We start from the raw sequence: 12,627 nt of genomic DNA on the forward strand, positions 1-12,627 counted from the left end.
GCGCCTGAATAAAACAGTAAGTTGAGACACACACTACTTAGTCATACCTTCCGATTTTTGAAAGGGTTACACTAGTAAATGTTTCAGGCCTAGGACAGCCAGACATAGACACAGCCCAGGCCCAGCTGCCTGAATTGGCTGGGGTCCTCCTAATATTTCAAGGACTGTTTTCCAAGGGAATACAGAACTAGACCAAAACTGGTTAGAAACAACTTCAATTCGGTCAAGGTAGCTGCTGATGAGATTATTGTTATTCTGCATGGTGTCTGGCAAGTTGTTTTTCAAGATATTCCTAAACATTTTACCTTCAAGAATATATATATATATATTCATATGTGTATATATATTCATATGAATATATATACATATGAATTTAATTCCTATATTTATCACTTACTAAAGGTAAGTGGGAACCCTGGGCAAGTGTTCTCGCTTCTCAGCCTCAGTTTTCATAACCAAGCCCACCTATTTCACAGAGCTCTTGTGAGGAGTGTGTGAGTTAACCCCAGGAGAACAGTCCCTGGCACACGATGCACATTCAGTGAATGTGTAGCTAACAGTAATTTAATCAAATGGGTACTAGAAAAATATGAGGGCTAGCATAGTAACAGGTCACACTTCCTAAAGAAGTTCATGACCTGTTCATTCATTCATCACCAAACCCAAGTAACCAAGCAGAAGGCACTATATAAGACAGGGACAGCACAGGGATAAACAAACATGGCCCTAGACTTTGAAAGTTCAAAATCTGATGGAGGAGACAGACATGTAAACAACAGTCGGAACGTGTAAACAGTATGGAAAACTCAGACTCCGCTCAGGGGGGAAGAGACCCGGCAGAGGCACCAGCATGTGACCTGAGTTCTGACATAAGAAAAACGCTACCATCCTCAACTCTCTGGAGCTACTACAATCGTTTCTGGAATGATGATCCTGCTTCTACCATTGCCCCCTTATAATCTATGCTTCACATAGCAACCAAAGTGATTTTTTAAAAACATATAATATTCTCTTGCTTCACATCCTGCAATAGCACCTCACTGCACTGAGAACAAAACCCAACTGAGCTCGCTGTCAGGACCCCGAAGACTATAATGGAGCTCTGCCCGCTGCTTTCCCCCTGCACTGACCTTCCTGTCCCGTGAACACCACATTCACTGCTTCCTGAAGCCTCGCTGAGCTTCTCGCTGGCTAACATGCCATTGCTCAGACCTTCAGAGCTCTTCAAAGAACCCTTTCCAAATTTTCTAATCAAAGTTAGCTTCTTCCCTTCCTAAATTGCTATCATATTACCCTGTTTTCCCAAAACATTTACTATAATCTAAAACTGTCTTATATGTATGCTTATTGACCCATTTATGGACAACATCTATCATTAAAATGTAAGTTCCTTGTGAGTTGCATTTTATTTTATTAAATTACTGCATCTATCTGGTTCACTTGAATAACAGAACACCACAATGCCCACCCCAAAGGCTAGATGAATGTGCCAATCCACCACATCCAACGGCCTCAGTCAGCTTTTTTAAAGGTGCCATTCATTCATCCATCCAGAGAGCACTGAGTTTTACACAGTGATCACCTTGAGTGATATCTCCTAACATGCTATCCCTACTATACAGCTATCGCCACATTCTAAATCCAAAGGAGACATTCACAACACACTGGGTGTTTCCTAGCACCCAGAGACAGACACCAGATGTCTAAAAGATAAGAAAAGGTACAGAGGAAGCTACTTCCTCAGGAAGCCGTTAGGAGGCCCTGGGCCCTCAGATAGCGCATCAGCCACTAAAGACCACAGCACAGTGACACCATCAGACCGGCACTGCCAGCAGCCAGCCCACCGCATGGCCAGAACCTCTAGCCCTAGGAACTGCAAGAGACACCAAAGAACAATCATGTGAAACACTAAGTGCTTCTGACTTCCTCAATTTATGATTTCTAATTTCATTTTGCTCTTCTGACTTGCCTTTTATGTTGGCAAGTGTGAGAACAAGTAGTGACTGTACAGCCATGATCATTATCTTCAGTTTTGGGGTAAGAGCCTGAGATATTGAAAAAGCCAAGCCAATGAGAGCTAACTGGGCCCTCTTTTGTCACAAAGGTCTTTAACCAAAGGATTCCATGAACTGAAAATGCATATGTGGCATATTACAAAGTCACAAAATCCATTATAGATAGGCTCTTAACTAGAATTTAAATTCAATCATGCAATTATGTAGTTCTAAAACTAGAACGATGCCAAATGGTTTCACTATGTAAGTGCTACGTTGGAATGTGATTTCTGCCATTGTTGTTCACCACCGAGGAACAGCGACACCCTGGGATGGGGAATTAGAAAGAACAGTTAATGCTAACAAGGCATGATACTCCAGCCCTTCTTGCACTGATAGCTTCTCATCTAACCTTTTATTTATCCTACAGTTAATGAGATGCTACCACTATGCTAGGAGGTACAAAAGAAAATTAATCCCTGTAATAAATCCCTCGAAGAATTTCTAATCTAGCAGGGTAGAAAAAAGCAAATTCACAAAAGCTATAAAATAAGGCACTCTCAACTAAAGCTTAGAAGATGGACAGACAGCCTTCTGGATGAAGGCTCCAAGACTCTTTCCTGAAGAAGGTAACAGTGACCTAGAAGATGGGTGGATCCTGTCAGTAGACAGAGGCCATTATAGGTAGAAGAGATAAGTAGGGGGTACAGAGAGAAGAATGTGTACTCAAGGGACAACAACGTCATAGTCTCAGGCACAGACAGGTAACTGTCTCTTCAACTAGACTTGAACTCAAGGAGAGAACTTTTCTTCTCTCCCCATATTACCTAAGACCCAATTCTCTATATGTGGTAGAGTCTAAATCATACTTAATAAACAAGAAAATCAATCTAGAGAGAAAAATCAGATCTATTCAATTTACTTTGAAGTTGCTGCTGTTATGGGTGTTCTCGGGTTTTCCTAACCATTTGGGTCATGGCGGAACTCTGCATGGTAGAAGTCCTTGGTTAGGGGCAGACGCTTGTGTTATCTCACTAACAACGTGGGAGCAGTTGAAGACAGAGCACGTGTCCAGAATTGGGGAGGAGTGGCACCTATATGTGTGTGAATCTTCAAATTTGGAAAGTTTTGGAAAGTTGTTGGGCCCAACACCTTGTGGATACTTTAAAAAAGTGAGAAAATTGATCTATAAATCAATTCTAGCATGCTATAATCCCAAAATACACAGTTAATACCCTTGTAATAGAATTCCAAAAAAGCTCTCTGTACCTAGAAATAAACTTGTTTTCTATTTTCATTTTTAGAAATATAGCCAGAAAAATGTAAACATTATTTTTAAATGATCATGGTGGAATTTGCTGCATGGTATTGTAAAAGAAAAACCATACTGTATTAGGAGTCAAGAGATCTAGTTCTGTTCTGCCACTCCCTGGCTGCAAAACTGCAGGCGAGGAGCTTAACCTTCCTGAGCTTCCAAATGGAGGAGAGCCCGGTCAGTGGAGGGGGCCACACGCCCAATCCGCTCAGATGCTCTTCTGGCATCAACCTGCCCCACACTTTCTGCACCCGCAGTGGTGGGGGGAGGGGGGCATTGCTGGTAAAATGAGGCTCTTCTCCACAACTTTTTTGTTCGTTCTATTTTATGATGTCGTCTTTAGGTCTGAGGATAAAATCTTGAGAAAAGCAACTTCTTAAGTGAGTTCAGCAACACACAGGTTCCAAATATCATTTTAAAAGCATTAGTCATTAGCAAAATATAATTAGCAAATGATTAAGAACTAGAGTATATCAATATCTATAACTAGCCACCACAAGTCCCTTGGAAATGATGTATAAACACTTTTATAAATGGGCACATAGGCTTCCACGTACACACACCCCGTCTAAGGATTACCATAAAGACAAAAGGACAGGTATGAGGAACTCTAATCAGCGATCCAAAGTCCACTACTTTAAATGCAATGGCACCTGTAGCTATAAGCTTCAAATTCACATTAGTGTGAATTTCATGTTTGCACTTTATCAAGGACACATGTCTAGTAAACACACTAACTGTCTGACTCCTACATACTAACACTGAGAGATTTATTTAGGCTCGGACATGGCTATCCTTCACAGAGCACTACTAAGGTTCTTCCCTGATGCAGATATCTGGTTCTCTTCGGTGTTCAGATATTTTATTTTTATAACTCTGTACTGTCCTTAAAACAGATACTCAGGCATACTGGTATACTCAGACTAATATTCACATACCCATAGAAACCTACACTAAGTAAATATCCAAGAAGACATATGACTAATGTGGGCAGGAGAAAAGGAAAGGGAGGGCATTTAATTTATAAACAATTATGTTTATAAACCATTGAGGCCACTTAAACCTGACCACTATAGATAAAAACCTAGCCATTAAACAATATCCATTTTGAGAGTTTATTGTGCATTTTGTTTTATTTTCCCCTCTATTCTAGTCCACCGCTGCCAACAATAGCAACCAGATGACGTGTAGAGTTTCTTTCGGCTCTCAATACTTGTGATCTGCAAATTAAAGATCTCCGATGATTAACACACTCTCTTGTCAGCATGACCTAAAAGCAAGCAGACTAGTCCTAAAATAAGGTCTGTTTTTGTATAAGTGGGATTGGAAAAAAAAAAAAGTTGGGCAACTTTAATGTATCAAATGTGAATTAGTCTGTAATCCAATGCTGATGTTAATTTTTAAGAATAAAGGTAAAGTAAGCAGCTTACTAGAATGCATAAAGAGAAATGTCGCTTGAGGAAACAGAGTTAAATGTGAAATCAGAAGTAAATTGGGTCTGCCCGATGAGCCGCTCATTGACCTTGCCTTATAACCACCAATCAAGGCTTCCTGTTAGCCCTGGGCAATTTTCAAGAAAACTTAATGAAATAGTTATACATAAAAGAAATTTAAGCCCAAATCTGAGACGGTAACTCTAATTTTCTAATAGTGAGGGTGTGATGTTTCCCCGGCACCACCTGGACACAGTACAGAAACTTGTAACAAACATTCTCCCGGAGAACATAGTCATTACCATTCCACCAGCGTGCAGACTGACGTGGCTACCGAATCCAGCATCAGTAGAAACTTTACCCACATTTCATCCCAAAGTTATTGAATACTGGAATTGTTTTTATAAACAAGAAGGTCAGTGTCTTCAAGTCTTGATTCTGTAATAATCAGCCATTTCACTGGTCCAGGAGTTTTGAAGTGAACACGTCTCATCTGGTAGCCCCTCACCCCCATCCTGCCAGAGTCTGTGCAAGTGAAACCTAGGAGTCTGTCTTACCTGTAATCTGACTCTGTCCTTGTGGATTAAAAGGACTTGGTGCAGAGTTCAGGGAGGGCCGTGGGTTCTGAGGCGGGACACCTACTCTCATACTGGGATGAGGAATGCGCCCTAAATCACTGAGGCGGTCAGAGAACAAACTAGGTTTAGAGTCATCAAGCTTCTGTCTGTGCCCTGGAAACAGCAAATCATAAAATAAAAGCATATTAATTAGCTGAACAATTGACCATGCTAAATAGATATGTGAACATACAAACCGGGGGGGTTTAAGCCAAGGGATTATCAAAATGGGTATTCATAATGAAGTGTCTACATAAAGCCTTCCATTTCAAATTGCTTTATAAGCATCATCTAGTGGCAAGCATTCCTAGTTCTATACTCTAAATGGGGAGCTGAGGGTCCCAGAGGGCAACTCAGAGTCCAGCACTGGCAGCGAGGCCAGGATGCTGGAGCTTAAGAGGAACTCCCTGGGTGCCTCCTCTCCCCTTTTCAGAGAGGAAGGGAAAGCCAACTGTGCACTGGGGTGTGTTCTCTTGTTGCATGAAGGATGAAACCTCCCCTGAAAGTTCAGAGTCTGTGCCTGTGACACCTACCATCCCCAAGTTGGGGAGGAAACAGAGACACATTGTCAAAGAGAAACCCCCATGATGATGACAGTGACTTTTTCTTTTTTATGTTACACTGAATACCTTACTGAGACTCTCTACTGAAAAATTAAAACTCAACCCTAGAACCCCTTTAAGAGGAAGAAAAAAAAAAACAGGAGTATAGGCACAGAAACTCAAATTCTCAAGAGGAATTTTGTGATATGCCAAAGCCTGAAAGCATATAATAAACTATATTAAATCACAAAGAATGCATTTTTACTTAAAATCTAGTACTGTGGTTTTGTAAAAGAAACTGAAAAATACCCTTTGGGTTATCATGCGAATGTGAGAATCCATTATTTTTAAACAACTTTCTCTTCTAGTTTATTCAAGTCTAAAATCCAAGGACTTCTAGATGTTAAAAAGAAATATACAAATTAAAATATAACCAAGGTCCTAAGACTTCTTAAAAGTAATCAAATCATACTTAATCAATAGGACAATACTGTCTTGGTGCAACATGAGTTAAGTGGGAATCTGTACAGTTGTGATGCAGTGAGCCAGCCCAACAATGTCTAACACATACACAGAAATGCACTGTGGATTCCTTCTTCCATGTTCCTTAGTCCTTCTTCCACACACCACTATGGCCTAGTATGTTGCGCCACCATTTTAGGAAAATGTTAAGTGACTGAAGCTGATTTAAAGAGCCATTAAGAAGACTGGAATAAGAATTTGCCTTTTCATTAAGCAAATGAGGATTAATCTGCATAAAAGACAAAAACTAACATTGAAGAAGGATCGTTAAGAACCTTCAAGAATGAGAAGGTATATTCCAAGGGCAGCAAGAACACCTCATCTCCCACTTAGTATAGGACAAGAGGAATATCAGGATAGGGTTAAGTTGAACATTAGAATTTCCCAACTATAAGCTGTCTTCATAAGACAAATTCCTTATTTTATTTGCCCCAAAATGTATTTTCCTGTCTCCTTTTTCATTGCCTACCCAGCCCAAAGAAAACAGACAGGAAGCCAAGGCTTGGTAATATGAGTGTAGCTGTCTCCACAGCCAAACATGTTCCAACTGGACCCATTAACTGAAACGCACCCACCACCCTATTTCCTGCCAGTGCGAGTTTGGGGCATCTGCTGAAACAGAGGGACTAAGATCAGGAGGAAAATGATCAGAAAAAAATGGGGTAACTCATTGTTTGTTGATGGCTGTTTTTTCCACCACTTATGACTTTTATCTAGATTACAAAGGTAGTTCAGAACTCTTAAGAACCTTTAGAGAATACCCCAAACAGCTCCTAGACCCTGGCAAGTAATTTGTTCACAGATGAAGCGACTGAGCCCCCACAGAGGTAAAACAACCCCTCAGTCCTTGGGTATGGCTAGCTCGTCCTGGACTGTGACATGGTTCTTGTCTTGGTTGACTAAGCTGTCCACTCATCATGTGGTCCTATCAACGCTGGCATTCTAGCTTTCTCTCCCCTCCCTCTCCCAGCTGCTACAGAAGGCTGAAAAATACCCAGATCGACAAAACAAGATACCTAAGAACTAAGCCCTGTGAAGTGTCAAGGCCGGTTTTCAAAGCGAGTAGAAGCAGCAGCAAGGATTCAATTACAAAGTTAATAGCTCACCCATTACCCTAAACAAACTTCCATCAATACATCTTGCTGTGTCTAACTAGTTTCACGATTAGGGAATTATATAGGACTTGTCACAGTTAAATCTGTGGATTCTGTTCCTCGCACACATACAAAAAAAGTATTGGTGTGATGTTGATACAGCTGTAAACATTAACAAGAAAGCTTATGGAATTGTCCCTGGAAGTTATTTTTTTTAATAGGCCATATTTTTGGAATGGCAGATTCCCTGAGGGCTAAGGGGAGGGCTACATGATCTTGCATGGTTCCTTTATTCAGTGGGACTTTATGTGGGCCATGGGTCACAAGAAAATTTAATAAGCTTTGCCTCTGCTTTCTACAGCCTTTTCATTAGGTTTTCAGGGAGACTGTGTGAGATTGGAGCTCAGCATATGGATGTGTGAGTACACTTTTATTTTCTCTCAGCCCTGTGCTTCAGAGGAGCAACAGAAGGCATAGAGGCAAAAAATAAGGGACTGGAGAAGTGCTGATGAGGGTGAAAAATTAAAGAGCAGATGAAATTTTAAGAGCCTCAATGACCTTTTGGGAATTACCTTCGCAGAAGAGCTACCAAGCATCTCCACACACCCTAGAGAGATTCAGCGTACATCTATCTGTGGTTGCACACATACAAAAACACGCATTCCTCCTTGCAGACTTTTGCCCCTGCACAGCCACCACCACAACCACAACAAAATTCGTACAGCACAACGAACAACAAAAGCTGATCAGGTTCTTTGTCTTTCAAGCATGACAAAGACCCACTACCACTAAACCACATCAGGGTAACACCTGAATGATTGGCTGAAAGAAGATGTACTTAAATCCTCAGCGCCCAAGCAATCCCCTCAGAAATCAAGACCAAGGAAGACACGGGGCACACAGACTTAAACCAAAGATAGGGTACTCCACTGTGGTGCAGGGAGAACTAAACCTCAGCCGAAGAGCCAAGGACTGGGTCTTCCCAGCACAATAATAGTATCAGTAAGAGTGGAAACCTCTTGTGTTACATTAAGACTATGTAAAAGCTCGGTCCTGGATGCCCTTCTGTAGGTGCACTTTCTCCCTTGCACAGTGGCTCTTCCATCCTGGCTGGATTAAAAAAAAAAAAAAAACAAAAAAACCAAATACAAAACTCTCTAGGGAGCTTTGAAAAACTCGAGTGTCCAGGCCCCACCAACCTGGGTTCAATTAAATCAGAATCTCTGGGAGTAGATCAGGTGGACAGCTGAGGTAGAGAACCATTGCCCGCCAGGGTCTCAGTCCCGTGCTCTCAATGCCACCATTCACACCAATGACTCCACCACTTCTGGATGAGCCCTGACCTCTGCCCTGAGCTCAGATTTGTGTATCTCACTGCCTACTTGATTTTCCCCTGGGATGTCTCAAAGCTCTCTTAAATGCAGTACAGTTAAGGCTAAATTCTTTATTCTTCTATCCAAAGAAACCAAACCCACTCCTCCCTAGGAGTCCCCCATCTCAAGTAAATGGCACTAACCACTCAATTACTTTAGACAAATATCTAGACATTTCCTCAATTTCTCCTTAACCCTCATTCCCCACATCCAATCCATTACTGAGTCTTATCATTTCCATCCTGAAAGCATATCTTGAATCTACTCAGTTCTCTCATTTCTAATAGTACAACCCTAGTCCAGGGACCCTTTCTCTCTCTCTGGTCATCAGACACTGTCTCCTTCTAGTTTCTTATCCCAGAACCTCTCCATATTCCTGAGCTGCTCTCCCCTGATCATCTGCATAGCCGGCCTCCTTCTCTTCCCTTCGGCCTCAGGGCGAACCCCACCTCCGATGAGAGACCTTGCCTGCCTACACCCAGAGTGGGTTTCCTCCCTCTCAAGCACACCCTCTATTTATTTCCTGTATGGCTGTTACCACCATCTGTAATTAGCTTGTGTATTTCTTTGCCCCACATGAGAGACTCTAAGTCCATGAGAATGAGCACCCTGTTTAGTTTACAGCTGTTTCCTCACAACCTAGTTCATCGCCTGCACATCAGTAGGTGCTCAACAAATAGTTATATAATAAATGAATAAATAAATATTTTTCTTTTTTAGATAAATGTCTTGGTTGAAAGCAATATTTCTGGCCCAGAATATCAGATTACAACACTTTACAAAGAAATATTTCTGGCCCAGAATATCAGATTAAGAGTTTCCCTCAGAAACTCTTCTCTTCTTATTTGGAAATCTAGTGAATCCGTGGGCAAAGCCTTTCTTTGGAGACTGGCCCTTGTCAGTACTTCCTAAGAAACTTTCCTGAAGGGCATTCAAGGAGAAGTATGCTTTCTCTCTGAAAAAGTCCCGTTTGCTCTCACTATACCTCTTAAGCACTGTGGCAAGTCATTTTGAATCGCAGAGGTAAAAATGACAACAGAAATGATTTAGCCTCTAAAATTTAGAGCAATGTACTGCTTTTAGAGGTGAAGACCCTGAGTCCCTGAGAGGGGAAGTGACTCATCCAAAGTCACATAGTCAGTGGCAAGATCAGAACTCAGGTTTGCTGACTGTGGTCCTGGACTCTTTTCCCTCCCATTGCCAACAAGCTTGTTTTAGATTATAACAGTGTAGTTATCAGTCATTCAGTGGAAATAACGATCAAAAGTAAATTTGAAATGGAAAAAAAAAGTTTTCAAAACAGATTTTTCTTCAAAAAGCTGAGTGTGTTTGGCTGAATGTGACTTTTGTTGCAATAAATTCAGGGGCACAAGAAGAAAGCATGATCCAAAGGTCACAGCATTCACACGTCCTTAGAGCGAAGGCCCATGAGGAACTGCTACGCCATTAAGCAACAGTCCATCTAATTGTCCCATTCTTCCCCACCCAGCTCTCTTAGTCCAAGAGCAACTACCTCACAATGAAAGTCAGTCATGCTGTCATTAGAACTCCCGCTTAAAAAAAATCATACATCTGAAACTGGCATGTGAAGACTGTGGTATGCGAACTATGAAAGTAAACTTGCCACTGCAATGGGACTCATTTTGCCCATTTTTGTAAAAGTTGACTGAGAACAGCTTCACGACCTTGGAGGCCCATGATGGTCCCCAGCCAGAACCTCACATTTAGTACATTTAGTACATTCACAGCAGGAAGGATGCCCAAATACACGTACAAAAGGGTGCACCTTTCAAAACCAAGGCACCTTTTACAAAGATCTGAAAGACCCACTGCCTCAGCAGGGAAACGTGTCACGGCCAGTCCACCTAATGTGGCACAGCAGGGTCATTTTGCTGATCGCTAGGTCATGATGTTTGGCAGCTCATCTTTTCATAGCAGTATTTTCATTGATTTGAGCACTCGGTTTTTTTTACTAAGTCCCTACTTGTATCCTGGGAATCATGAAGACACATTTTTAAACAGAATAAAGTTAAAAAACAGATCTGCAATAGAGCATCTATCAGAAATCAGTACCATGTCCATATTCTGCTAGTGTGCTGGGCATCTACCCCACGCGAGTCTCACCGGGCGTTGTAAAGAGGAGGGGAGAGAAAATGTGTAAGACGATATCCTCACCCTCAAGCAGTTCACAGTCTAGTAGGGAAGAAAGGCAAGCAATTAAATATAACAGAAAAAGACTACGGTGAGTACAAACACTAAAATGCTATGCTTTGGGGGTCAATTGAGTAAATATGAATATGGACTATCTCAAAATATTAAGGAAGTGGTGCTTTTTGTGATTATGTCAATATATGCCCTTATCTTTAAGAAGGGCTAACTGATATATTTAGGGGTTAAGTGTCATGATGTCCGGTATTTGCTTCAAAATATTTCAGCAAAATAACAGGTAAAGCTAATATGGGAAAATGTTATTAATGATAAAATAAGGTAAGCATATGGGTTTTCTTAAATATAATCTCTTAATGTATGTTTAAAATTTTTCATGACAAAACGCTTCAAAAAATATAAAGTGCTATCTAAAGGAAGGAGAGGAGCAAGTGATAATGACTTAAAACAGGAGACTTTCACTAATGAGATCACAATGTCCTTGAAGCTTGAGTGGGATTTTTTTTAAGACCTTATTTATTTTTAGAGAGAGGGGAAGGGAGGGAGAGAGTGAGGGAAGCATCAACATTTGACAGAAACATCGATTGGCTGCTCTCACACACGCCCCAACCGTGGACCAGACCTGCTACCCAGGCTTGTGCCTTGGCCAAGAATCGAACTGGTGACCTTTCGCTTTTTTCAGGATGATGCCCAACCAACTGAGCCACACCAGTTAGAGCTTCAGTATAATTTTCATAAGAAAAGAAGGAAGGGGGAAAGCTAGCTTCAGGGCAAATGACAGAACATGATAATAAATATCTTATGAGTCAAGATGGTGCTAAATACATATGTGAAATTAAACACAGGTACACTATTCTTTTTATCTTACTTTGTTTATTCCCTTATTTTTTTTTAGATTCCCCATGTGAGGTCATATGGTATTTATCTTTCTCTTTCTGACTTATTTCACTTAGCACAATACCCTCTGGGTCCATCCATGTTGTTACAAATGGCAAGATATTACTCTTTTTTATTGCTGAATAATATTCCATTACACATATCTCACATCTTCTTTACCAATCATCTATTGATAACTATCTAGGTTGCTTCCATATCTTGGCTATTGTAAATAATGCTGCAATGAACACAGAAGTGCATACATCTTCTTGAATTACTTTTTGTCTTCTTTGGATAAATACCCAGAAGTGGAAATGCTCTATTGTATAGCAGCTCTATTTTAATTTTTTGAGGAATCTCCATACTGTTTTCCATAGTGGCTGCATGTATTTACTAATTAATCTAAACAAATTCTTCAAATCAGTTGATACTTCTAGTTTGACAACTGCACGTTAATTCTTTTATACTACCCAATATACATGGGAAATGCCCTTTTAAGAGGGATCTTTTTATTCCCAGACCAGTAGCATGGTACTTTGGCAACCCCTGAGCATCCTCTGCTGTGCTTTCAGGCTCCTTTGGAGAAGAGGGGTGACCAGGGACATGTCAGCTAATTTTGCTGTCAGCAAGTATGTGACAGAATGAAATCTGGTCCAATACTCTAGGGCTAAAGCCACAGGATATAACCATTTAAG

General features: G+C 40.9%; 1 protein-coding gene across 6 annotated transcripts in view; it reads right to left on the bottom strand.

Annotated features, from left to right (window-relative positions):
- RUNX2 (RUNX family transcription factor 2) overlaps window positions 1-12,627 on the bottom strand; it is a 315,866-nt gene that overhangs the window by 153,772 nt on the left and 149,467 nt on the right. For 5 of the 6 annotated variants that reach the window (XM_053668297.1, XM_037142580.2, XM_037142581.2 and 2 more), the window contains one exon: window positions 5,300-5,473. The exons of the other annotated variant lie outside the window; for it this stretch is intronic. In XM_053668297.1, the coding sequence (XP_053524272.1) occupies window positions 5,300-5,473 (174 nt within the window). The remainder of the gene's footprint in view (window positions 1-5,299; window positions 5,474-12,627) is intronic. 6 annotated transcript variants of the gene reach the window in all.

Source organism: Artibeus jamaicensis, unplaced genomic scaffold (assembly GCF_021234435.1).
Source record: "Artibeus jamaicensis isolate MK-2021 breed Jamaican fruit bat unplaced genomic scaffold, CSHL_Jam_final contig_484, whole genome shotgun sequence".
NCBI lineage: Eukaryota > Metazoa > Chordata > Mammalia > Chiroptera > Phyllostomidae > Artibeus > Artibeus jamaicensis.